General features: G+C 40.5%; 1 protein-coding gene and 1 long non-coding RNA gene across 4 annotated transcripts in view; one reads left to right on the forward strand and one right to left on the reverse strand.

Moving 5' to 3' along the window:
- Nucleotides 1–27267, forward strand: part of LOC117515351 (protein inscuteable homolog) — a 208059-nt gene that overhangs the window by 139049 nt on the left and 41743 nt on the right. For all 3 annotated transcript variants that reach the window (XM_034175871.1, XM_034175869.1, XM_034175870.1), the window contains exon 7: nucleotides 13072–13197. In XM_034175871.1, the coding sequence (XP_034031762.1) occupies nucleotides 13072–13197 (126 nt within the window). The remainder of the gene's footprint in view (nucleotides 1–13071; nucleotides 13198–27267) is intronic.
- Nucleotides 11489–26457, reverse strand: LOC117515352. The gene is made up of 3 exons (XR_004562129.1): nucleotides 26342–26457; nucleotides 19204–19208; nucleotides 11489–11501 (listed from the first exon to the last, which is right to left on the reverse strand). It is a non-coding gene; the product is annotated as an uncharacterized LOC117515352 (long non-coding RNA).

The following is a 27267-nucleotide window of genomic DNA, read 5'->3' on the forward strand; positions in this document are numbered from 1 at the left end:
CGGAATAGACAGCAAGCTTCAAATGACCATTAGTTCCCTGGCTGCTTCCAGGATACTCTTGATAGTCCTCCTCCGGATGGCCTGCGCATATACGCGCACACGCCACCTTTACTGCCCGATCGTCAGATCAATACTGTCAGCTCCCATTAGGAGTGAGCATTGATTACAGTGGCAGGTTCCTCGGGCATCTCTACCTAGAATCTGCTCCTTCTCTCTTCATTCTTTACACTTGTCTCCCTCTGTTTTTCTTGCTGTCACACTCTTTAGAGTGCTGCGTATCCTCTGGCCCACATCGAGCTCTTTCCTCATTATCGTTTTCAGCAGCTTGTTGATTTTATTCACATTTGTTTTGAATGACTGTATTAGCTTTTTAAATGATTGGTGGCGACCTCATGCTTCCGCCTTTTCTGTCTCTTTTTTGCTGTTGAAGTGTCACATTTCATGCATTTAATATTGGTGTACTGTATAGGGGAGAAGAAAGGAGCACAGTAAATCTACAGTAAAGACATCCACCTCTGGTTCATATAGCAGATGTATCCTGCTGATTGAATTCTGCTTGAAGCATGACGTGGGGGAAGTTTGCCACAATTAAAACCACAACTAAACTGTTTTTGCAGAAGAGAGACACAGTCTTCTTTAGGGATGTCCCGATCCAATCACATGATCGGAAATCGGGCTCGATCACGTGGTTTCAGACTTGATCGAAATCAGACGTTGCATCCCATTTTGATCAGCGCTATTTCAAGCTCATTATTGCAGATTAATGGGCCTTTCACGCGTCAGAGGCATCAGGAATTGGTCTAAAAAGCATTATTTTCAATGAGACGAGTTGCTTTTTAGAGGAGTCAGCGTCGCATCAAAAGCCGAACTAAAACGACGCTTCTGACGAGAGTGTGCATTGCTGCTTGTCGGCAGGTTGACGCGGGCAAGTTCAACCCAATCTTTTTTATTTTTTTTATTTATTTTTTTTTTTATTGAACAAAAGAAAAAACATAAGTTCAACCCAATCCAACTTTCGACGCTCTGAGTTGTGATGTAGCTTCGCACTGTCCAGTAGGAACGACGCGTCGGGCCAAAACATGGAAGACTAGTGGCAGAAACCACTGATCTCTACAAAACTTTTTCTGAAGAAAAATGAAATGGAAATGTTTTTTGTTTTTTTTGCTGTTGTTGTTTGTTACCTCAAAATTTCTGATTACTGTTAAAAAAAAAGTTTAGAACACTTGTAATTAAAATAGCTAAATAAATCAATAAATAGTTCTTTAGAAACCTTTCATCTGTAAATTAAAACCACCTGTTATTTCAGATTAGATAATTTCTTGTTTAACATAAGGAACATTGGACATTTATTTTTAGACAAATAAAATAAAATGGAAATTTGCACATTTTTTAAGTCTGGTAGATTATTACTTGATTGTTAAGCTACCTCAAGGAGAAGTGCACTGTTTAAGTGATAAATAATAAAATAAGGTGATTAAAATAAAAATATTATATATTTAGCATTTGTTCATTGTTTATTCAGTTTTTAAAGTATCGGATCGGGACTTGGTATCGGCAGATACTCAAAATCAGATGACTCCGAATCAGATCAGGGCCAAAAAAACCTGATCGGGACATCCCTCATCTTCTTATCCATCTTGTCTTGAAGGTGTGCATACAGAATGTCTTGGTTATTCTTTGAATGCACCGCATGCTTTGGCTTGTGGTCACCCCACTCTGAACTAGTATGAATATTTCATTGCCTTTGCAATGAAAGTGCATCACCTTGGCCAACTGACCGTACTCAGTGGTCAGTTGTGCAATGGCCCCAGAGTTCCCTTCTTATGTTGTTGTCAACAGCTGCATCTTGTACATCTTGTACATCCTGTACAAGATGATTCGTATCTTGTTAGTTTTCAAAGAGCCAGCAGTTTCCATGTGTGGGCCTTTGAGTAATATGCTTTCTTGTTGTCAATCCAAACCATGGTCAGGGTGGTCTGTTTGGTATCAGAGTCCTAGATGATTGCTCTGTCAAAGAGTAGCTGGTATTTTGATCCTATGGTGTTGATTCCAATGCTCTTCTGAGCTTCTCTCATGTATTGACTCGTGCCTGCCCAACACGGTTCTAGTGATGCATAACAGGAGTTCCAGTGTTGTGCAGAAGTGGATTACTGGAAGGTAGTTTGATAGTGCTGTACCGTCCAGAGTTTCCTCCCTGAGCAGTATAACCCTGCCGCTGTGATAGTAGCTGGGTAATTTGTGCTGCCAGGGACTCATGGAATTCTATTCGCCTCTTCACCCAGTAGATGTGGTCATGTTTCCCAAATCTTCCAACAGCGCATTAAGAAGCGTTGTTGGATATCTACCTTGGGAATTGTGAGTGGCTCCTGTTCTAGGAGGGTGCTGTGATCTGCTTTCAGGCCCATCAGTCATTGCGCTGCAAAAACTGTCCCTCTCAAAATAAGACAAATAATCTGAAATCTAGCCAAGTTGTCTTGTATTAAGCAAAAAAATCTGCCAATGTGATAAGAAAATTTTACTTGAATAGAATTCTCATAAGTAGCAAAATGTTTAGGCACTGAATAATCAAAATGTGCCTTAAAGCTACACAGAATTCATATTTTAAGATTAGCCTGTGGCTTAAAATAAGGAAAACAATCTTGTTCCTTTGTTTGGATGATTTGAAATCCATTGCCTTTTCTTGTTACTGATTAAATACAGCTTGATATTAGCTGGAAAAACTTATTAAGAAAAAGTGAGGTACATTTCCCAAACAGCTTGACAAGAAAAAAAAATGCTAAAAAAAAAATTATATTATAATTATATTTAATAATATAATTATATTATAAAAAAAATGATATTAAATTATATAGTGCCTGTTTTATATATATATTACAGACACTGTGTGAGAGAGAAAAGCAGAAGCACAAAGATCAGGAGTGTGTGAAGTGGAAAGAAATTACGTGCTGCATGTGCGTGTCCACGTAAAGACACAGAGGCTTTTTGGACGAGCAGTCATGTTTCTCATTAAGACGATAGTGGGGCAAGTCATCCGGGTTCAAATCCCACCCCTGCCACATTTCGGTGGGATTTGAACCCGGAACCTTCTGCACTGAAACCAAGCGCTTTAACCACTTGGCCACCACCCCCGCGCACCTGGCAAGTAATAATTCAAAAACAACAAGAGCAATCACAGATTTCTGGCGTCCACAAATATGGATCCAGATTGAAAATTTAAGAAATCATCCAGAATCAGAATCTTGATCCCGATCCAGTCCAACATTCAATGGAGTCTTCTATGGCCTAATATCTATCTGTGGTGAAAATGTCTAAATCCGTGAAGTAGTTTTGAACAAATCCTTCAAAGCCTATATAAAGTGATATCTTGATCCAGAATCCGGATCCGGATCCAAATCCGAATCACCTCCAAAATTCAGTGGAGTCATCCATGTCATAATATCTATCTGTGGTGTAAATTTGGTGAGAATCCTTGAAGTAGTTTTGATGTAATCCTTCTAAGTGTATACAAAGTGAGATCCAGGATCCGGATTCGGATCTTAAGCCCCATTTACACATAGACAGTAAGAGCTCCTGGAAGCGTCCCGGAAGAATTTTTGGCTGTCTTAAGGATCACATGCCATCAACGCCGGCACTAGGGGGCGTGGCTTAGTTCCAGCTTTACCGGGAATCGTAGAAAAAATTATTCAACATGTCACATAATTCCAGGAGCGCTCCCAGAGAATTTGTGTGACGACAGAGACAACGCGAACAATGGCGTTTGAAACTTTTTAATCGCCGTTTCATCCTGCCCCTTACTGTAGTGCTGCAGTTTACACCGCCGTAATTGGCGGCCGGCGTTGTATCCCTAATCAACGGCATGTAAACGGCGATAGAGCCCACATCGGCGTCCTCAAGGGAATTTTAACCGGCGACAGAGCCAGACAAAACGGCGGCGCTAGCGGACAGTACGCCATTCTAAATGCCACCTCCCGGTTAACGGCGTTCCAAACGGCCGATAGGCGGCGGTCAATATAAAAACGCTAGCGCACTGCATGCAGCCCTCTCACTCACGGCCAGCTCCAGATATTTTTGCAGAGAAGCTCCAGTATGCCTCCTAAAAGAAAACTGGCAGCGGCAAGGACTTACCAAGAGGTCTGGTTCAGAAGCAGAGGGTAGCCCTGTGATGGAGGGGGAAAGGAAGGCGAAGAAAAGGCTGAGGATGATCTCCCTCCCCCTGAAGTGACAGAGGCTTCAGCCTATTATATTCTAGGGGCGGTGCCTATATGCAAAAGTTCCTGGAGTAACGCAGGATTTGCCTGGATAAATCCAGCGGTACACAGGGCATTGTCGGCAGCAGCAGAACACCGCCGTTCTCACGTGCGTCTTAACCTGCAATTATAAAGGATAGAACTGGGTATTAACCCCCGTTGCCTGATGTGTGCCGGATGCTACGGCGTCAAAACGCCGCTTTATTTGCCGGATTTAGCGGCGTTTTATCCGCGTATTTGCGGATAGTACGGCGGCCAAAACGCCGGCGAAATGCTCCGCCCCATTCCACCGCGAAAACAGCCGGAACTACCCGAACTTCGGTCTATGTACTGCCTGCCGACAAAACCGTCTATGTGTAAACTAGGCTTTAGTCTCCTTCTTGCACAGTCAGATTTTGAGTACTGTCTACTCCATGCAGATTTACCATAGAGTGCCATACTGTTGTATTTTTTGTAATTGATGTAAGTCCAAGACATATTCAGTGGCAGCTTCACCATCAGAGAGCCTCATCCACAATGACCAGAAAAGACTCCAAGCTGTCGTTGATGTTAAAGGGGGCAATACACTGTATTAAGAACAGGGGTATGTAAACTTTTGATCAGGGTCATTTGGGTAGTTTCTGTTGTCATATGATTTAAAAAGGGTAAACACAGACAATAAATTGCTTCACCCAACCACTAACCATCAGTGAAAATATTGTTTTGTTCTATCATTCATATTCTCTGAAAAATTGGCACAAAAAAAAAAAAACCTCTGCCAGGATATGTAAAATTTTGAGCACAACTGCAATTTTAATCGATCAAATAGGAGCAGTTCTATGCAAAACATGATTGTTAATAGGTCATGTTGGCAGTCATCTTGGAAAATGGCCACCACCATGAATTTTCAAGTGGCCAATTGACCAGATATGCTGAGTAATATCATGAGGGTCACCATGCCATATTTGGTGCTTGAACCATCAAATGCATGTTTTTTTCCATTATCTGCTCCACTATATTGTCAGAATATATTTTTTGCTCATGTATAATTTTCACAAGCATATTTATGAGCCAGCTACATGCTAACTTAGCAGGCACAGACATTATACAAATAATGAATGTTTATGAGTTCAATGGTACGAATGTTTAATATTTGTGCCATTTAATATTTAATATTTAATTAAATATACATTCCATTGAAAGAATGTAAAAACATTACATTCATTATTTGTTTTATATAATGTCTAAAATAGATCCTTGTCATTTGATATTTTATGAATTTCTAAACGACAGAAAAGGGACTTACATTTATGTGTTCCACTGCTGCTAAAGTCCAACATGAACTTTAAATAGGAGTCCAAATTGTGACGTGTAGTCCAGTGATGCTGTGCACTGACTTCTTACTTCCAAAAAAAAACTTTGTGTAGTTCCTCAATCCAGTGAAAATCATGTCAGCTTTTCAACTTTTCATCTGAACAGCTCTTCATGCCTCCAGGCGGCTTACAGCGGAGTGGATTTGTGTGTGTGTGTGTGTGTTAGAAGAACTAGCAGCGTCAATTAGCTTTTTCAAATCGTCGTCCGTCAGCAACGCAAACTCTGCCATGTTTGTTTTAACACTAAGCACAATCCCTCTTGTGTGAGCGTGCACGCACACCCCGTGCACACTGCACGCACGCTCACACTAGCGGGACGCCGCTGGTGGTGGTAGAAACGTGCTCTTCTTTTCTTTTTCTTTTTCTTTCAGCTGCTCCTGTTCGGGATCGCCACAGCTGAAGCATGCAATGGTATCAAAATTGCGTTGTAAATGCAACAATAGGATGAATAATCTATGTCATGTGACATACAACACACCAATCAAATGACAAGGATCCACTCAGCCGTTATATATGTAATAGTGACTAGTTTAAGTGTAGCTACAGCTAAGGTAGTGCAATTAATACATCAAAGTATTTTCAGTTTGCAAAGAAAATGTAATTGAGATATTCAGTGTTGCAAACAAAAATTTATGAAATTAGATTACATGGCGTGGCTAGCTAATATGATAGCTACTGCGCTTTGGGCATAGTTTGTTATACAATGGCAGCAGGTTGATGCCTCTTCCATCCTTCCTTATCAATCTGTACCTATCAGAATGAAATACTGCAGCATGTGGCATTGTGTGTCCTCCAGTGACACTTTATACCTATTGACATTTTTGAAAGTGAATGCAGCATTGTACTTCTAGAAAAAAAGCAGTATTGAAAATATGTATCTACCTTTACTTAATGAACATCTATGGGATTTTTGAACTTTTTCTGAGAACTGTTTCTCATTGTTGATGCGACTTCTCATTATAGCTGACTCAAAAACAACAGGCTGATTGAACAAGGAATCATGGTAAGACTCAAGGGGAGGATGATTAGCCACTCCAAGCCTGAGCAGCATAGCCTAGTAGCACATGAAACATGTCACCCCAGTATAATGGTCTTATTAGGATAATGGCAGGTAGTTACAGGATTCATTTCCTCCTGGTATAATTCTACCTATCTGCAACGTGAATAGAATGCAGCACCTATGAGTGTTATTTTTTTTCTTTTTGTCAAATGCAACCTTCAGGATAGACTTTGTGGCGATACAGAATAGACAATATTTTTGTTTGTTTACACCAACTATAATCAAACAGACAAATATTCAGCTATTATGGATAGCCAGTCATTTTCAGTTCTGTTTTCCATCATGAAATATGTATATTTTGGCCAGTTTTAGCTGTTATGATAAACTGGTGCGAGCTATTTGATGGGGTTTGTGCTTGGCAAGTTCAACAGTACTGCTGGCCAAGTCCCATCGGTTATTTTCAGGTCTTCTGGGCTCTTTAAAGCAGCATGCTGCTCTTAGCTTGGATCTGTGAGACCTGTTGATTCAAGCACAAATAAGGTCTGTTTTGCAAGGAGCAATTTAATCCATTATTTTGTACAATCATGTGTGCTTCAAGAGATGCACAGAGTATCACATCAGGTGTTATTTGGTGGTAAGAGCCTAATATCAGACTCATAACACTGGGGCACAATGCCTTCACACACTGACCCCCCCCCCCCCCCCCCCACCCCCCCCCTCACCATAATGTGGAAAAACATAGGAAGAAAAAAGAAGTACAGGTCCTGAATGTGTGCTTTTCAGTGACTTTGAATTCCTTTTAAATTTACACCTACTGTGTTTGTGTTGCAAGCAGTGATGTAGGTGAGCAACCATGTCACCGTGAGAAGACCAATTGTAGAAAGAAGCAAACTTATAGAGTGTAGACCCCCTGCCAAGGGCAGTAGTCCACTCATCTATGATATACAGTAGTGTTCAGAATAATAGTAGTGCTATGTGACTAAAAGATAATCCAGGTTTTGAGTATATTTCTTATTGTTACATGGGAAACAAGGTACCAGTAGATTCAGTAGATAGTCTCATAAATCCAACAAGACCAAGCATTCATGATAGGCACACTCTTAAGGCTATGAAATTGGGCTATTAGTAAAAGAAAAAGTAGAAAAGGGTGTTCACAATAATAGTAGCATCTGCTGTTGACGCTACAAACTCAAAACTATTATGTTCAAACTGCTTTTTTTAGCAATCCTGTGAATCACTAAACTAGTATTTAGTTGTATAACCACAGTTTTTCATGATTTCTTCACATCTGCGAGGCATTAATTTGTTTGTTTGGAACCAAAGGTTTTGCTGGTTTACTAGTGTGCTTGGGATCATTGTCTTGTTGAAACATCCATTTCAAGGGCATGTCCTCTTCAGCATAAGGCAACATGACTCTTCAAGTATTTTTACATATCCAACTGATCCATGATACCTGGTATGCGTATATATGCCCAACACCATAGTAGGAGAACATGCCCATATCATGATGCTTGCACCACCATGCTTCACTGTCTTCACTGTGAACTGTGGCTTGAATTCAGAGTTTGGGGGTCGTCTCACAAACTGTCTGCGGCCCTTGGACCTAAAACAGTTTTACTCTCATCAGTCCACAAAATATTCCTCCATTTCTCTTTAGCCCAGTTGATGTGATCTTTGGAAAATTGTAACCTCTTCTGCACGTCTTTTATTTATCAGAGGGACTTTGCGGGGGATTCATGCAAATAAATTAGCTTCACGCAGGTGTCTTCTAACTGTCACAGCACTTACAGGTAACTCCAGACTGTCTTTTGTCATCCTGGCCTGATCCATGGGTGAGCCTTTGCCATTCTGGTTATTCTTCTATCCATTTTGATGGTTGTTTTCCATTTTCTTCCACACGTCTCTGGTTTTTTTGTCCATTTTAAAGCATTGGAGATCATTGTAGATGAACAGCCTATAATTTTTTTGCGCCTGCATATACGTGTTCCCCTCTCCAATCAACTTTTTAATCAAACTACACTGTTCTTCTGAACAATGTCTTGAACGTCCCATTTTCCTCAGGCTTTCAAAGAGTAAAAGCATGTTCAACAGGTGCTGGCTTCATCCTTAAATAGGGGACACCTGATTCACACCTGTTGTTCCACAAAATTGACAAACTCACTGACTGAATGCCACACTACTATTATTGTGAACACCCCCTTTCTACTTTTTTTAGTAATAGCCCAATTTCATAGCCTTAAGAGTGTGCATATCATGAATGCTTGGTCTTGTTGGATTTGTGCGACTCTACTGAATCTACGGGTACCTTGTTTCCATGTAACAATAAGACATATACTCAAACCAGAATTAATCTTTTAGTACATAGCACACTACTATTCTGAACACTACGTATCTTATTTTTTACTGCATGTAGTAGTTGTGAAGTAGTACGGTTCTATATAAGACCTGAGGTCCACTGGCGCCACGGCCTGTCTCTGGATTCTACTGGATGGACAACCATTCCTAAACAAGTTACTTCCCCACAAAACCTGGTGTCCATTTTGCAACTGGGTCCGACTCGGACAATGGCGATGAACTGTCTCATCCAAGGAAACACACAGCCAGTGTGACCAGGAATCAAACCGAGGTGTACATCTTGGATGAACCCATCCACCTGAGCTATCTGTGTTACGGTTCAAACCACAGAACAATTTAGGACTCAATTGCAGGGAGCCAACAACCAGAGGTAAAAGGAATAGCAATTTATTAATGTAGCGGGATGAAAGTCCTGGGTCCCAATTGAAAAGACGTTCCTGCTAGTTTGGCTAACGGGGAGTTCCCCTTTGGCTGACCTGGTAGAGGAACGGTCTTTTGGTGCGAGCCGCGTGGGTTCGATCCCCCACCGTCGTCCCAGCCACGAAGGTCCTGCTGCTACATTAACAAGAAGTGAAAATGTGATAAATGTACAAATCCCCGAAGCGAGACACTGGAAGGAGGAGACACCGAAAAAGGGCTGGTGCAGACTGGCTTGAGATGAAAGACATGGAATACTGGATGAATACTGGAGTGTGGAAACTGAAGCCATACAGAAACAGGATTAATTATCTTGTCCACTCGAAAAGGACCCAAATACCTGGGAGCCAGCTTACATGAGTCCACATGGAGAGGGACATCCCTGGCAGAGAGCCAAACTTCCTGGTACTGGGGGGCCGGGGTTCGATGGTGGTCTGCACGGCGGGTCGCCCTATCCTTTGCCCAGAGAATAATGGAAAGGGCAGTCCTCCACCACCTGGTGACAGTGGATGAAGGTGTGCTTGAATGTACGGAACAGACAAGTCAGCTTCTTGAGATGGAAACAGAGGTGGTTGATATCCCAGGGAACACATGAAAGGAAACATACCAGTACCTGAGCAAACCGGTGATTTGTGGCATATTCTACCAAGGAAGCTATTGGCTCCAGGTGGCTGGGTGGGAGGCGTGATGCACCAAAGCGCTGATCCCAGGTCCTGGTTGGCTCATTCCACTTGCCCGTTGGACTGGGGAGGTATCCGGATGAGAGACTGACTGAGGCCCTAGCGCAGAGCAGAAGTTCTTCAATACCTTGGAGGTAAACTGGGATTGTTGGTCCGACATGATGTCCATGGGAATGCCCTGCAGCTGGAACACCAGGTCGATCAGGAGGTCAGCAGTCTCCTTGGCTGATGGAAGCTTTGGCAGAACCACAAACTTGTGGCCCTCTACAAAAAGCACACCTGTTTATTTGATCCTATACCAACAAAACTGTTTAAGGACCTGTGGCCCATTCTGGGCAACTGTGCTGGAAATTATCAGTCTGTCATTAACCTCTGGATCTGTTCCGAAATGTTATACGGTGGCAACTATATTCGACTGTTTCACATTTGGATGTTATTACTCCGCGCCCTGGTCCTCCATGCAACTGCAACTGCGCCTTTGCACATTTGATGGATTTTCAATTTGATGGATTATTCTGCGCCCCTGACCACGTGGAGCAACGCTGCCTCACGGTAAGCCTCACTGACCGAATTACCGACAGAAAAATAATCGTGCAAAACGATGGAATTGGATTAGAATGGGAGTAACCCTCTTGTGTCAGATGATTTGCGGATGTTTTCATGCCAAATGCGTCACCAGTAAAGCTCAATTTGTGACCATATAACCAGCATGAACGTCCGCAAAACATCAGACACAACAGGGTCATTCCCTTATTAATCTCTCAGTCTAGTTCAGTACACACAACCACAATTAAAACTGCTGATTGATAGTAGTCCAGAAAAAAAACTCACCTGCACCTTCACAAGGAGGGGAAGGCACAGAAGAGCAAACCTGAAAAAGGGTGCTTTATCAAAACCATATTTATGGAAAGTTGACTGGAAAGAAAAACGTGTGGTAGGAAACATGCACAAGCAACAGGGATGAGAACAGCTAATACAAGAATTTGGCGGAGCTTCACAAGGCGTGGACTGAGGCTCCAGTCAATGCATCAACATCACCCATGCCAGACGTGTGGCAGTACGTGTGTGAAGCCGCTCTTGTCCAGAGACAAGTCAGAAGCATCTTACCAGGTGTAAAAAGAAAATAAGGGACTGTTGCTCAGTGGTCCAAAGTCCTCTTTTTCAGATGAAAGTAAATTTTACATTTAATTTGGAGAGCAATGTCCAAGTGACTGGACTAAGAGTGGTGAGGCACAGAATCAAGTTGGTTGAAGTCAGTGTGAAGTTTCCACAGTCAGTGATGATTTTGGTGCCTGACATATGCTGGTGTGGGTCGACTGTGTTTTATCAAGTCCACAGTCAATGTACCCATCTACCAGGAGCTTTTAGAGCACTTCATGCTTCATCTGCTGACAAGCGTCATAGAGATGCTGACTTCCTTTTCAGCAGACTTAAAACTAAAGTAAAAAAACTACGAGTAACTGGTTTGTATTAATTTATTAAATCAGAAAATAAACATTTCTTAGACAATTAAATGGTCTCAATACAATGACGGCCCGCACTGAAAACAGTCTGTTGGATTTTACATGATTTAAATATGTACATTATTTGCACATGATCAGAATATGTCTGAATATTAGAATTTTCTTAATTTTCCAGTAGAAATATAGAAAATGTTATTTGGACACATTCTGATCATCTACATACATAATAAATTCATGTTTCATTTTTATTCAGTGTGGGCTGTAGTCTAATAATGGTTTGATGCTGTTACCGTGATCTAATGCCGCGTTCACACCGGGCGCGACGCGAGCGACAGCAGCAACAGGTTACCATGTAATCCCTATGGAAGGAGGCGTTGTGGCGCCAAGCCACGCAACGCGACACGATGGCCGCGAATGAAGCAACGCGAGTGAAGCGATTTTGAGCGATTGGCGCGTTTGTGTCGCGATATTGTGTCACGTCATGTCGCGTTGCCCTCCTCCCCAAGTTGAAAAATCTGAACTTTTTTGTCTTGTTGCGCCGCGATGACCAGTCAGAAACTGGATATGTAGTGACATGGAGATGTCTGGAGTTTGACTGAAGATGTGAACATGTCCTGTCTCTGGTAGTCAGCCTGTGAGCAGGACTTATGTCCCTTTTGTCCTTTATTTCACAATTATGACCGAGTTTGGGGGGAGAGCGAGCAGCAGTCCCGCAGCAGGGGCAGTGGAGTTTTTTTTTTCACGTGCATGAGCGAATTGTCCGTGAAGATTATTTTATTTATTAACTACTCAGATGTATAATAAAACAAATGGTGATGGGTTTATAAGCACAATTATGACAGAAGGCGAGCAGCAGTTTACATGTGTGCGCGTAAACGGGACAGGAGGTCCTCAAACTGGGTCCTGCAGAGGCGAAGGACCACTGAAAGAGGCCATCATCCAGACGCAGCTCCTGCAGCAAATAATGATACTCCCCGAATTGGGAATGTCTCGTGAGGATGTTGTGAACCCAGCTTTCCACAACAATTAAGAGCACAGCAACTCACTCTGTATGATCAAGGTTTTGACTGACAACTGGAGCCAGTGAGCGGAATGGAAGCTCCTCCTATTTGATGACGCATTGGGGTGAATTTTCGCAGCGAAAACAGAGCGACACACCGGGCGATGGTGATGTCTAGTCGTGCCCGGTGTGAACGCGGCATAATACTTACAAAAAGTTGTGTTTTCTGATAAATATAATCTGCACATGCTGAAGATGAAATGATTTTCTCCTCTAGTTGTGAAATAGCTGAAGTGCAGTGTCAGAGATCAAGAGGTTATGGACCACTCGTCATCTCCAGCCTGCCTCTGAAGCCCCAGCACTTCGCTGTTAAAACTCACTCTGCTTCATTCGTCAGATAGAATAAAAAAATAAAACCTGCAAGGAATTGTTATGTTTTTTGGTATCCTGATTACACAACATTATTCATGCACTGCCATTAAGTCAGATGAACTTTACCTTTAACTACTACTTTCAAAACTCATGATTTACTGCAGCTTTTTCATGTTCCTTAATAGGAAGGAGCTGTGGTGGCCCTGTTTAAGATCTGCAGGCAAGACCGCTTCAGGGACCTGTACGCTCATGCTCTGAGGACAGTGGCCTCTATCTGTTGTGTGGAGGAGGGCATCAACCAGCTGGACAAGGTCTCTCTCTCTCTTCCTCTCTCCTCACTCTCTCTCACACACACACACACACACACACACACACACACACACACACACACACACACACACACACACTAGGGCAGTGGTGTCCAAAGTATTCCAGAAAGGGCCAAGAGGGTGCAGCCACAGTGGCTAAGGCTAATTTCATTACTGCCAAAATTGTAAGGCACTCCTGTGTGATGAGGACCTCACAGTACTGACAAATTGAAGGACTTTCTTATGCTGTGCTTACACATAGGCAGGATGCCTTATGAATGGCATAGTTGCATCATCCTTGGCACATTCTTGACATTCTTAACATGACTTAACGCATCTGAATAGGTTTCTTAATAGTGCGTGATTTTCATGGAGCATGTTTTTGGCTGTCAAAAAATCTTCCACGAATGTCACGCACCACCCTCATGTCATGGAGGTTGCAATTGAGTGTGTTGATCCATCTTGATTAGTGATCCATCTTGATCCTTAATAGAGCGTGACAGTTTTCTTCTCTGACGTGCGCACAATTAAACCCTGCTGCACCGAATTTAGTTTCATTGCTGCAGTATGCTGAAGAAAGTGACGCCAAGTCGGCTAAAGTCTCGTTCCACCTGCTGCTGCTGCGTGGAGCCACATCTCTGGCTCTCTCAGTCTCCTCCTCCTCTCTGCACCACTCCATGGCACAGAGCCCAACTAAGCATGGAGTCACAAAGTTCTTCTGCTGTGGATTTTGAGGAGCAACCGGAGCGATCTGAATTGTTCAGCAGCTGATGGATGAGTGTGTGTGGAGACAATTCCCCTCATTCACAACATGACAGAACGTAACGTTGTCACACGCAACAGCGCGGAACATTATTCTTGATTGTGCATAATGGTTCCTGATAATTTGCCAGCAACATGTGCCATTAATCGTAACATATGGTAACAGGTTGCAGCAGTTCCTGAGGACACCTGATGCCTCTGCCTCAAATCATCACATCCGTGATCAGCGGTCAAGAATGTATACTTCGTGGCATTCGTGACTTGTCGTCGTTATGTGTAAATGCAGCGTTAATCAGAAAACATGAAATTTCAGCAACAGGGAGGTGATGGTCTAGTGATTAAGCATTGGGATTGAGACCAAAGGATCAAATCCCAGCCTGACCGGAAAATCATTACAGCCCGTTGAGCAAGGTCCTTAATCCCCTCGTTGCTCCTGGTGTGTAGTGAGCATCTTGTATGGCAGCACCCTCACATCGGGGTGAATGTGAGGCGTTATTATAAAGCGCTTTGAGCATCTGATGCAGATGGAAAAGCGCTATATAAATGCAGTCCATTTAACAGTTGCTTTAGTGAATGATGATACATGCTCTTGTGTTTTTTCATCTCTATGGGTGCAGCACATTCAACAAACGCTTTAGTGCCATTTTGTTTGGCACCTCCCGTTTTATATCATGAAGTAATTGAACAAAAATGGTTTAAAATCCACCATAAGTAATCTGATTTCAAATCCAGTATAATCTAGATCAGAACATTGATAAAGTACTGTGCAAAAACTATTGATAAGACAACAGCTCTTTTTCGTTTGCTTGTGTCATCACAATTAATAATGACTGGCGTAGCAGCTAGAGGCAAAGTACTTCATTACTATTTGCTATTTTATTTGATTGAATGTTTGCGAATGAATTACGCAGATCCAGCTGTGTTTGCTTTAATAATGTAGATACACAAAGATATGAGTCCTGATTCGTGGTGAGCCTCTGACAGGCAGAGATGAGATGACAGGCCCTACTGGGGTAAAAAAGTTACAGAGGAGAGAAAAAAACCCTGAACATATCCTTGTTTTCTTGTCCTTGTTCTCCATTGAGAATTCAACCAAAATAAACAACAGACGCACCTGTGTCAAGTGGGTGTTTACAGGAAGACAAATATAACCTGATTTCACAGAATAATGATGCCACAGCGGCGTCTGCATTCACAAATAGAGCAGCTGGGACAGCGTGAATCATCCGAGTGTAAAAACTCTTTCACGGGATCCAAAGTCAGCCACAGATTAGCAGCCTCATCTCCAGAGATGGGCTGTCAGGCAAGTCTACCGGCGACCACTCAGGCTTGAGAAACACAACTGTCACCACTGAACAATGATCTGGACAAGTTGCCAGTAGATGCCACACACACACACGGGCTTCTCGAGGAGCAAGGAGGTTTTTTTTTTTTTTTTTTTTCCCAGGCCTTAGTAAAGCTCAGTCATGATGATGTCAGCGAACACTGCTGCATCTGATGAACTTTGATGCAGCAGCTTAATCAAAGATGAGACTTTGTTTTGCCTGTGTCATATCCTGTGGATGTGTCTGCCACCTGCTGGATGGTTAGTGGATTTTGGACTGATGATGTGTGGGAGAGCTGTGTTCATCAGTCAGTGAGACAGACAGACAGACAGACAAGTAAACTGTTATTTTTCGACTAACAGTGGTCAAATCACACTTAGTGTCATACAGACCTGTAGAAAGGACATTACATGAATTTAGCTGTGAAACAAAAAGAACGTCAGGAAGCTGGTCGAACGAGGTATGCAATGAATGTCATCTGAGAGAGAGAGAGCGAGAGAGAGGTTTGCACTCAGAAATGTACTATATCTGAGAAATAAACCAGTGTTTTTTTTAATTGCTTTCAAGGGCTGACTTTAAGTCGGACCAGATGTGACGTGTCCACAGAAGCACAGGTCACGTGTCCCGAGGTCTGAAAGTGTTTAAAGTCATGTATTTATTTATTATTAATAATTTATCAATATCATTATCAAACTCTGTCTATGAACTGACTCTGTGGAAAGCCCAGGATCGTGTCAGTGGCACATACTGTAAGACCAGCGGGCCAGTTCCTAGCACTGTCTGGGGCGGAATCTCTATAGCTTCAATAGGTTTTGTTTTCCAGTTGATATTTCCCTTGTCAACTTAATGGTTGGGGGAGGCCTGTGTGCCTGCACCCCTGGAACTCGTCGAGTCTCCAAGGGTGGTGCAGGGCTGCTGAAGTTGGTGCCTGAGCTGAGATGGTACTGTGGGTCCACTGCACTTCAACATGTATTTGAAGATGAGAATGATTTATACAACATGGGCAGCAGTGTGCTTGTTTTCTAGATCAGAAGGTTCCCCATTCAAGGCCACCCCTACCCTGAGTGAGAGAAAAAAATGGAACACATTATTTTTCATAATTTATACAATAAAATCCATTTGGCTTTGTTGTCTCTCTCTCTCATGTCCTCCATACAGAGTACACTCTCCTTCCCTCTGGGAGAAGGGTTAGAGTCCCTCGGAGCAGACTGAATAGACTCAAAAACTCATTCGTCCCCATGTCTATTAAATTGCTAAACAATAATGTCTAAAACTGGAATTGTGCAACACTTATGGTGTTTCTCTTGATTTCCTCTATGTTAATTTGTTATAGATGTGGCTGTGTTTCTATTTGTATTTGTTTGTTTTCCTTTTGTAAAGGCACTTAGCATGAGTCCAAGACAAATTTCCCTAAGGGGATAATAAAGTGTATCGTATCGTATCGTATTGTATCATATCATATCGTATCTCTCTCTCTCCCCCTTTTTTTAGGCCTTTTAAAGTCACACTGAATTTGATGACTCCAAACCAGACATTTGTCTGTGTGCATCATGAATTTGAAGTGAAAAAGTCAAAAGGTTAGACACCTAAATAGATTTACTTTGTTTGTTTTTTTTATATTAAATAGTATATCATTGTCCCTCAGGCCATCAGACTGTACAACTCCTCACTCGGGGAGGAGGAGTAACAGAAAGACAGAGGACAGGAAGGAGAGGAACAGTAGTAGCCAGTAATCCGGTATTGTTCATTATTATCATTTTACCAAGGCGTTGCTAGGCCTGTAGCGTAGATTTACGTCGACGCTACCTGGCTATACTCGCCCGCTGTGCGTAAACAAATGATGTCATAGCGCGCACAGCCCAAGGAAAGAGTGCAGAGGAAAATATAAAAAGGCAAGGTGTGTGTTGGTCCCAATATGGATATTCCGGATGATTTTCTCATGGATAATATGACAATGAACAGCAGCCAAAGCAGCCAGCTTGTTGAGGACGCACTGCCGAATTTGGAGAGCAGCGCGCGCCAGCCGACACGACAAAAGTTAAAGTGAGTCAACTTTTTATGTATGTGTTACGTGTTGTGTATCTCAGTAAAGTGATAATAATGCAAATAACATGCATTTGTCATGCGGTATGCATTTTCTGAGTCCCTCCATCCATGCCGTTGCCCGCAATGACAGATATTCGCCCTCGTCGGGCAAATATCTGTCATTTTGGGCGACTGGGCATGAACATCGGCCTCTGAAAATGCATACCGCCCTCCAAACACATGTTATTGTATTATTATTATCACTTACTGAGGTGTTGCTGGGCCAGTAGCATAGATTTACATTTACGCTACCTGTCCATACCTGCCCGCAGTAGTCGGCAGATATTGGGTAACGGACGGGTATTGAGATGTGCATAACGTGATGACATCATAGCATGCGTCCAAGCCATATTCAGTGACTTGGAAATGTTCATGTTTCCATCCCTGACTTGTCTGAAGAAAACTGGCAATAAAACTGATTATTATTTACAGGTATTATCAAGTTTTAGAGATTTGCTTTGAGTTTGAGGAAGATACTTTTAGAAAATTTTATTCTTTATATTTTTTTGCATTTCTTGCATTTAAAATGGCATAAACAAATTAAAATGTGCAAAATACCAAGTGTTCCAATACTTTTGGAGGGCACTGTATCCTAACCTTATGATGAGTGCAAAATGAGTGTGGTATTATTACTGTTTTGTTTAAGAATGCTTAATTTTCTCTGTTGCTGCACTTTGTGTGAAATCATAGTCATATCGTGTATCATATTTTTATGACAATATTGAGATATGATAATTTGGCCATTTGTACAGCCCTACTGTCAACTAGCTGAAAACTTTGAATATAATTTACATCTACATTAAAAAAATGTTTAAAGTGGCAGGGGTAAAGAGGGCTGTAATTAGGGGGTGCTGGGGGGTGGAGCCCCCCCCCCAAGAAGCTGAAAGGCAAAAAAAAGAAAAATGCTTAAAAAGAAGGTGAAAGGTTTTAGCCATGCTAATGCTTCCCTTAAAGCATTTACTCAAAAAAAAAAAAAAAGTCTGAGGGACCTAAATGACATGGTGAGATGCTGAAGAGCTTTGCTCGTTCATGTCTGCAACATATGTGTTAGTTAATAATTAGAAATTTGAAAAAAATTAGAAAAAAATTTAAGACCTTGTGACATGTGCTTCTACAAATAGATTATAACCGGTCTGACATCACTTATTGCAAAATAAATAGATTTTAAATTCCTGCCCGTGGCCTTTCTGTGTGGAGTTTGCATGTTCTCCCCGTGTTTGCGTGGGTTTTCTCCGGGTGCTCCGGTTTCCTCCCACATCCTAAAAACATGCGGGTTAGGTGAATTGGAATCTTTAAATTGTCCGTAGGTGTGCCTGTGGGTGTGTCTGTGTTTGTTTGTGTTTGTGGCCCTGTGACAGACTGGCGTCCTGTCCAAGGTGTACCCCGCCTCACGCTCTATGACTGCTGGGATTGGCTCCAGCCCCCCGTGACCCTTAATTGGACAAAACGGTTGAAAATGAGTGTCTATATATTGTTATTTTTTTAACGTGACAAATATCAAACGTACAGAATTAAAGCAACGACAGTGGAATATTCTAATGCAGCAAACTACTGGGAATTTCTTATAGTAATTCCTTCACTCCCCCTCCCCGTATAAAGAAGCACAGCAGTGACCAGGGCCACTGCTAAGGTTTTGGAGGCCCTAAGCATAACTGGTCAGGGAGGCCCCCCCACCGCCATACAAGAGAACCCCCCCCCCCCCCACACACACACACAAAAGTTCTACTCAAACCATTACTATTTATTAAAGCATTTAAGTTTAGCGTTTAAAGCTACATCAAATCAGCAAAGCCAACGTAACCTAGCTTAAGTTAGTTTTTCAGCATCACTCTGAGACAAGACCTTTCTAATTTTAGAGATATTGCGCAAATGCAAAAAAGCAGTCCTACATATTTGTTTAATATGCGCATTGAATGACATATCCTGATCAAAAATGACTCCAAGATTTCTCACAGTATTACTAGAAGTCAGGGTAATGCCATCCAGAGTAAGGATCTGGTTAGACACCATGTTTCTAAGATTTGTGGGGCCAAGTACAATAACTTCAGTTTTATCTGAGTTTAAAAGCAGGAAATTAGAGGTCATCCATGTCTTTATGTCTGTAAGACAATCCTGCAGTTTAGCTAATTGGTGTGTGTCCTCTGGCTTCATGGATAGATAAAGCTGGGTATCATCTGCGTAACAATGAAAATTTAAGCAATGCTGTCTAATAATACTGCCTAAGAGAAACATGTATAAAGTGAATAAAATTGGTCCTAGCACAGAACCTTGTGGAACTCCATAATTAACCTTAATCTGTGAAGAAGATTCCCCATTTACATGAACAAATTGTAATCTATTAGATAAATATGATTCAAACCACTGCAGCGCAGTGCCTTTAATACCTATGGCATGCTCTACTTACCAGCAAGGGATGCACGGGCATCATCTTTTTCTTTTTCCTCCGTTTTTCAGCTCCAGACTCCTGCTGTCGCTTCATTGTTTAATCGTGGCATAGTGGCAACTTGTCGTCTCGTGTCAGAATCGAATGTGGGCTAGCAGTGCTACTTCAGTTAGGTGCAGGGTTGCCAGATTTGGTGTTTTCCCATCCAGTTGGTTTGTTTATGGTAAAAATATGGCACTGGAAGAGTTTTTTGTATAGAATTGCCACACACATTTTAAAAATCAGTTCAAATTGCGCAGGATTTAGTGCCTCCATGCATTTTTGAGCATTTATTGGACTGGAAATCGTCACATCTGGCAACCCTGGTTAGGCGACACAGCGGACAGAGAAAGACGCAAACAGGGCTGTACCATTTCAGGGAATCGGTGGCGGGGTGGATGGGGGCTTTATATTAGGCAAAAAAACTGTTAATTTGCCCCAATTAAGTAATGGGGTAGGGACCTACACAATGTTTAAAGACAAAAACGATGGGCCTATTCATAAATAATTCATATTGATTTTGAAATGTAATAATCAGTGTTGCCACAGTTACTTTGATAAAGTAATCCAATTACTGATTACTCCTTGAAAAAGTAGCTTAGTTACTTTACTGATTACTCAATTGTAAAAGTAACTAAGTTAGATTACTAGTTACTTTTTTAGTTACTTTCCCCAGCTGCCAACAACAACCCTCTGCCACCTCAACATGACAATGATACCTGTTTTGCCAAAACTCACTTTATAGTCACCCTTTCTTGACTTCAATGAAAATAAATACTTGTTTTATAAAAAGTAAAATCTTTCTTGACCTCATATTTAACTGTTGACAGCACTGTAACAGCAAAAACTTGCTATTTCTAACCTACATTGTTTATAAATGTAACTATTAAATTCTAACATTTTTCTAACATTTAAATTCTCTATAAACATTTTACTTGTCAAAATTATTATTATTTTAAGTAGTATTAGTAGTTGTAGTAAAAAAAACGGCTTCAAAATTGGACCTTTAATCTAGAGGTGTTGTGGGGGGGCACATCCTTGCCCCACGCCCCCCATTCCATCTAGATTCGCCCCTGCTTTGGCGTTTGAGCACAAAGAATGGATAACATTTATTTATGCAGAAAACATGACCAGATTTACAGGTAAGTTTTATTGCGTTTTCACATCATGTGGTCCTCAGAAAGAGTGTTTAGGTGCATTTGAGTGGAAAATAGTGTTAGTTGTTGACGCGTCGCGGAGGATCAGCTGTTTTTAACGAGATGATAGAGCGGCTCAGCTCAGAATTCTAAATAAAGGAGAAAAATAAAGCATAAAAATGACTTTGTAAAGTTCAGTGCAGGTGTGCTGTTTTCACCGCGCTTTAAGAGGTGAGGACGAGTCGTAGCTGATGAAAGCTCACAGCTCGCTTAAAGTGGGCAGTTCAGTCGAACCCCGACCTCCTGCCCACAGACCAAGTTTAATGCTGCTGTCGACCCACAATGCAAAAATAATAGTAACACACAGTGACTTGGAGAAGTAACTTTAATCCGATTACTCATTTGGAAAGATTAACGCGTTAGATTACTCGTTACAAAAAAGTGGTTAGATTAGAGTAACACCGGCATCACTGGAAATAATGTAATAATTTCAACACATTTTTCAGTCAATTGGAGACCCTGCAAACTAGTGCAACATGGTTGGTGCCCCACGCAGGCTGCGTAGTCTGCTTATGCCGAACGGCGGCGCTGGCGGTGACGGACAGCAGGATGACTCCAGTTGATTAGAAAGGGTGGGCAATGCCTCTGCTTTTATTAAATGAGACTGTGATTATTTGCTACCACTGCCAACGTGTCTGACAGTGAACTAACTCCGTGCGAGTCGGTCTCTTGGATATAGGGTGCCTCCCACCAAGAGACTTGTGTAGTCACATTGCAGTCCAGCATGGTCACGCTGCAGCTGAGGGTGCTGCACTCTCAGTCTCCACGAAGCTGGTGGCTGCAGGTCCTGGCAGTCTGCAACACGAGTCACTGCAATCACCAGGCGACCACCATTTTTTCCACACTGCAAGGAGGTATTCTCGTGTGACACAGGGGCATTCATCCTGCTGTGTGCTTTACTGCTAATGGGAGTAAACCAAAAAAAAAAAAAAAAAGGGGGGGGGGGATTGCAAATCAACACCTATTGTATGTGTGGTATCATTTGACTATGCAGTTGTGTGCTGTGCATCCATCAGAACATTGATCACCAGTCATTTGGCACATGCAAAAAGCTGTTTCAAGAAACATTTTACTTTTGAGAAGGACATTTCATCATTACTATTCCTGGAAATTCCTGTTTTTTTTTAAAGCATTTCTCTATTTTTGTTAATCAAGGACAGTACTTTGTGACATTGTTACAAAACGTGGATATATTAAGCATTCAATTAAAAATCATCATTAAAGAAAATATACATACATGCACGTGCACACACACTCATCTGAACATATTATTTAGTAAAACTCAAAATCAAAAAAGTTGTCATGAAATTTGAGTTTTGCTAACTTTATCATTTGAACATTGTTTCTCTGCACAATAGCTCTATTATTTGAGGGAGTGTTAGTGAGGAGGATTCTGCAGTGAGAGTGAAACAAAATGCATGAAACTCACATTTATGACAGCATGGTACACAAGAATTAATTCATATTTCACATGCACAGTGCACTGTCTCAGCAAACTGTAGGTCATTAATATTAGGTCATTTTTTTGGGCCAAGATTGGAAAAAACTGAGTAGAAAGCTGAAAACTGCTGGAAGTAATCTTTTAAACAACATAATAAAAGTCCCCAGGTATCCCCCTTGAGCTTTTCCTGGTACGATGTCATGATGCCATGATTGTCATGGATATTGAAAATAGTGTTTCACACATGTTCATCATTTAATTATTTCCAGTGGTATATGTATCTTCAGTATTTGATAGACTATGTTGCTTCAAAATGAAACATTCTATATTATATCATCAAGTAGACGTCATGACGTCAGTGGTTGTGAGCGATTATGTGGCTGCAAGAAGTCAAGTCTGTTTGTCCAGTTCTATGTGGAAATGGCTGCATCAGTTCTGAAAAGCTCGGCATTTGTGTATCAGACAGTGATGAAGAGCATGACTTTGATGGAAAAGAAAGCAAAGATGAGTTCATTTCCAATTCAGTGGTACTCAAAAATGAAACATTTGATTTCCAGATGGCTGACGAGGATCAGTTTGATGAATGTGACTTCATCCGTGACTTTTATCCACAAAAATGAAAATCCACTTAATAACCTTTCATGTGGGCACAAGTTCATTTCAACTGTAATAATGTATTGTGAACTCAAGTTTGAAAAATTGCATAGAACACCTATCCTGAATTGTATAACGTCCTCTTTTAAGAGTATTTAAGATTATTCAAGATATCTTAAGAGTATTTTGTGGCTTTTCAACATTCCAGTGAAAACCTCTATAATTACTGACTGTTAGTTAATTCAACATGATGACATCATATTTTGATGTCATAAATTAGGTCATGCTATTATGATTTCATGCTGTTTTGTTATTTACCTTTACGTTAATGTTCCACAGTATTGTATGGCTGTGAAATAAAAAAGTAATCAAAATATGTTTAGTAATATATTTATTGCTAAATATTATCAGTTATCAAGTTGTTCATCAATGAATATGGCTTTATACACCGTGAAGAAAACCATACACCCTGAGGCCTTGATAACAATTTTATCATATACCTATAAATGATAAATGTTGTATGGTTTTCTGAAGGGTATAAAAAGCCATATTCATTGGTGAACAACTTGATAAGGATTTTATCATATACCTAGAAATGATAAATGTTGTATGGTTTTCTGAAGCATATAAAAAGCCATATTCATTGGTGAACAACTTGATAACAATTGTATCATATACCTATAAATGATAAATGTTGTATGGTTTTCTGAAGCATATAAAAAGCCATATTCATTGGTGAACAACTTGATAACAATTGTATCATATACCTATAAATGATAAATGTTGTATGGTTTTCTGAAGGGTATAAAAAGCCATATTCATTGGTGAACAACTTGATAATGATTTTATCATATACCTAGAAATGATAAATGTTGTATGGTTTTCTGAAGCATATAAAAAGCCATATTCATTGGTGAACAATTTGATAACAATTTTATCATATACCTATAAATGATAAATGTTGTATGGTTTTCTGAAGGGTATAAAAAGCCATATTCATTGGTGAACAACTTGATAACGATTTTATCATATACCTATAAATGATAAATGTTGTATGGTTTTCTGAAGGATGTAAAAAGCCATATTCATTGGTGAACAACTTGATAACAATTTTATCATATACCTATAAATGATAAATGTTGTATGGTTTTCTGAAGGATGTAAAAAGCCATATTCATTGGTGAACAATTTGATAACAATTTTATCATATACCTATAAATGATAAATGTTGTATGGTTTTCTGAAGGGTATAAAAAGCCATATTCATTGGTGAACAACTTGATAACGATTTTATCATATACAGTGGTCCCTTGTTTATCGCGGGAGTTACGTTTTAAAAATAACCCACGATAGGCGAAATCCACTACACACTTTATACACTTTTCTCAAATAGGCATTAACATTTTCTCACTTTTCTCTCCTGTGTAAAGACTCAAAGTTCAAATCTTAGTAGAAAAAAATAGAACGTTTTCCTATAAATAATTATGATGGCTTTTAGAACTAACAAATTTAATTTTAACGATCAACCTACGAGGTTGGACATGTAAGAAATTATTAATTGTGACTCACCAGTATTTCACAGTTCCTCTGACCACGCCTCTTCGTCATGGCGCAGCTCCGCTGTCCGGATTGGCTGATTACTCGGGTGATATGAAAAATATTACCCATCCGCAAAATGGGTGTATTGCTATTTATTCTTTAGTGTTTTATCCAATCATATTGGCGTATCATTTATAGGTATGTGATAATGTATTATATAGCAATAAATATTGCTATAGATTGCTAAATATTTAGTATAAATATATCCTAAATATTATTTAATGTTTAGCATACTTGTATACTAAATTTTAATTCCAGAAGAGGCCACTTCTCATGTAAATAGAGCTATGCCATCACGTCATAACGGTGAAAGCTCAGTGAGGATACACAGGTGCTTTCTATATGTTATGAAGGCTGAGGGGAGAGCATACACCCATTTTCAGCTTTTTACTAATTTTTCTGACCTTTTTACCCACTTTGATTGGACTACTATTTTTGTCATGAGCATGTGTGCAACATGTTTGGTTCTGTTTTTTGCATGTAGCTGAAAGACAAATTTGCATTGTGCGTTATCCACTGTGAAGCAGATCAGTGCCAAATCATCCCTGAAAATGACAGCAGATGTAATACTGTGACAGCATGACTGTCACTATGGAGGGACATGATGAATCGTGCACAGGGTAATTACCTTTGCCAAAGAAGTTGGAGAAGGTTATGTTAATGCCCCTGTTTGTTTGTTTGTCTGCTTGTCTGATTTTGAACAACCCACAATATTTCATATACTGTTATGAAATTTTTACTGAAGATTCATATCCTGATAGGCAAGAACTTAAATTTTCAAGGTCATAGATCAAAGGGCAAAGTCAGGAAAAATCCTGGAAAATGGGAAAAATCCCTATATGTAACATTGAACGAATTTTCAAAAATTCATAACTCTGTCAAAATTGATTGCATTTCTTTCATATTTGAGAGCTTTATGTAGGATGGTATCCTTTATCGACTGACAAAGTTTGATCTGGATCTGATCCAGATTTTGTGGCCATTTAAACTTAACATTGAAAACCCCATTTAATGTATATTTTACATTCTATTTAAATTACATTTTTTCCACAAATCTGATTGGTTAATCGTGTTAGATTTCAGACCGTATAATATCGGGTGTAAAGTCGCAAAATATTTGACAGTTTCACATTTAATGTATTACTCCGCACACTGACCACTGTAGGAGCGGCGCTGCCTCACCGTAAGCCTCGCTGACCTAATTACCTACAGAAAAATAAACTGTGCAAACAATGGAATTGGATTAGAATTAGAATAACCCCCTTGTGTCTGATGATTTGCGGACGTTCATGCTGGATTACTGTCACAGATATACATTTTACCAACTCCGCTAGTGCGCCACCGGTAAAGCTCCTTTTTAAAACTCAGTTTACAACTGTATAACCAGCTTGAACACCTGAAAATCATCAGACACAACAGGATTACTCCCTAATTGTATCTTAATCAAACATGCCTCAAACCCTCTCATATTTGAAAGTGAGATGCAGACTGGCACTCACTGTCACCTGACAAAGTTTGATCCAGATCTGATCCGGATTGTGGATTTTGTAGACATTTGAATTTAATATTGAAAAGTCCATTTGGTGTACATTTTGCGTTATATCTCAATGAAAAGTTCCTCAATCATTCTCATTTTTCTGTTATGGATTTACCTACACCACCAAAATTGAATGGAGGTTCAAATTTTAACATAAATTAACATAACATAAAAAACCCTGACAACACCACAGAAAAACTTCAATTTAAGTGCATGAACCAAATACAATCTCCTGACATTTGATCACATCTAATTTAGCTTATGAAACGTCACTTCTAACAGGACTTTGACCTTGGAATTTGTTTCCAAGGTTAAATTTTGTGGAATTGTAAACTGGTGTTGGTAGAGATTTGTGCTCTGAGTGTGGTGCTCTAGTTGTTAATTCTGGTTGACAAAATTATGGCATTTTTGACAGCAAACAAGTCATGTGTGTAATTTGGACATACACAAGTTTTTGTTATATCATCTTCCTCACACAGCATATCAGAGCTGAAAGCAAATAATAAATAATAAACAGTTCATTGCATCTTTTGTCATTACCCATAATGCAACGTATCACTATGCAGCAGTGCACGCTCACAGAATCATTGGAATCATTGCAGTTTGGTACTGTGCTGAGTTACTTGTGTTCTTTCTTTGAGTAGTCAAACAAAAACACACTGTAGTTGCAATTTGCTTTGCTGTCGACAATTTTTGCAAAACCATTCTTGAATATGTAAGTCCATGTAGAGAAAAAAGAAAAAAAAAACATGAACTGGAACCTTTCCATCAGAGTTCATGAAGAAGAAGAAGAAGAAGAAGAAGAAAAAAACAAACAAACAAACAAACAACTAATAACTGGATCACTGTAAGTCAGTGAAATCATCATGTAATGGCCAAAGTGTGGCAGCGGGTGTGAAATCTGTCTGCTCAAAAACTGGGCAACTGTGCACAAAGGAGACAGTGAGAGAAGGGAAAAGACTCCACAACAATGCTGCTCTATAAGCTACTGTGATAGGAGGAGCTGTGCATGCAACAGCTCTTTAATGCTGTGTCACCAGTCATGAAGTCAGAACGTCATGGTAGAGCAGGGGTGGGCAACGAGGGCCGAGACACTGCAGGTTTTCCTTGCA

Source organism: Thalassophryne amazonica, chromosome 8, assembly GCF_902500255.1.
Source record: "Thalassophryne amazonica chromosome 8, fThaAma1.1, whole genome shotgun sequence".
Lineage (NCBI taxonomy): Eukaryota > Metazoa > Chordata > Actinopteri > Batrachoidiformes > Batrachoididae > Thalassophryne > Thalassophryne amazonica.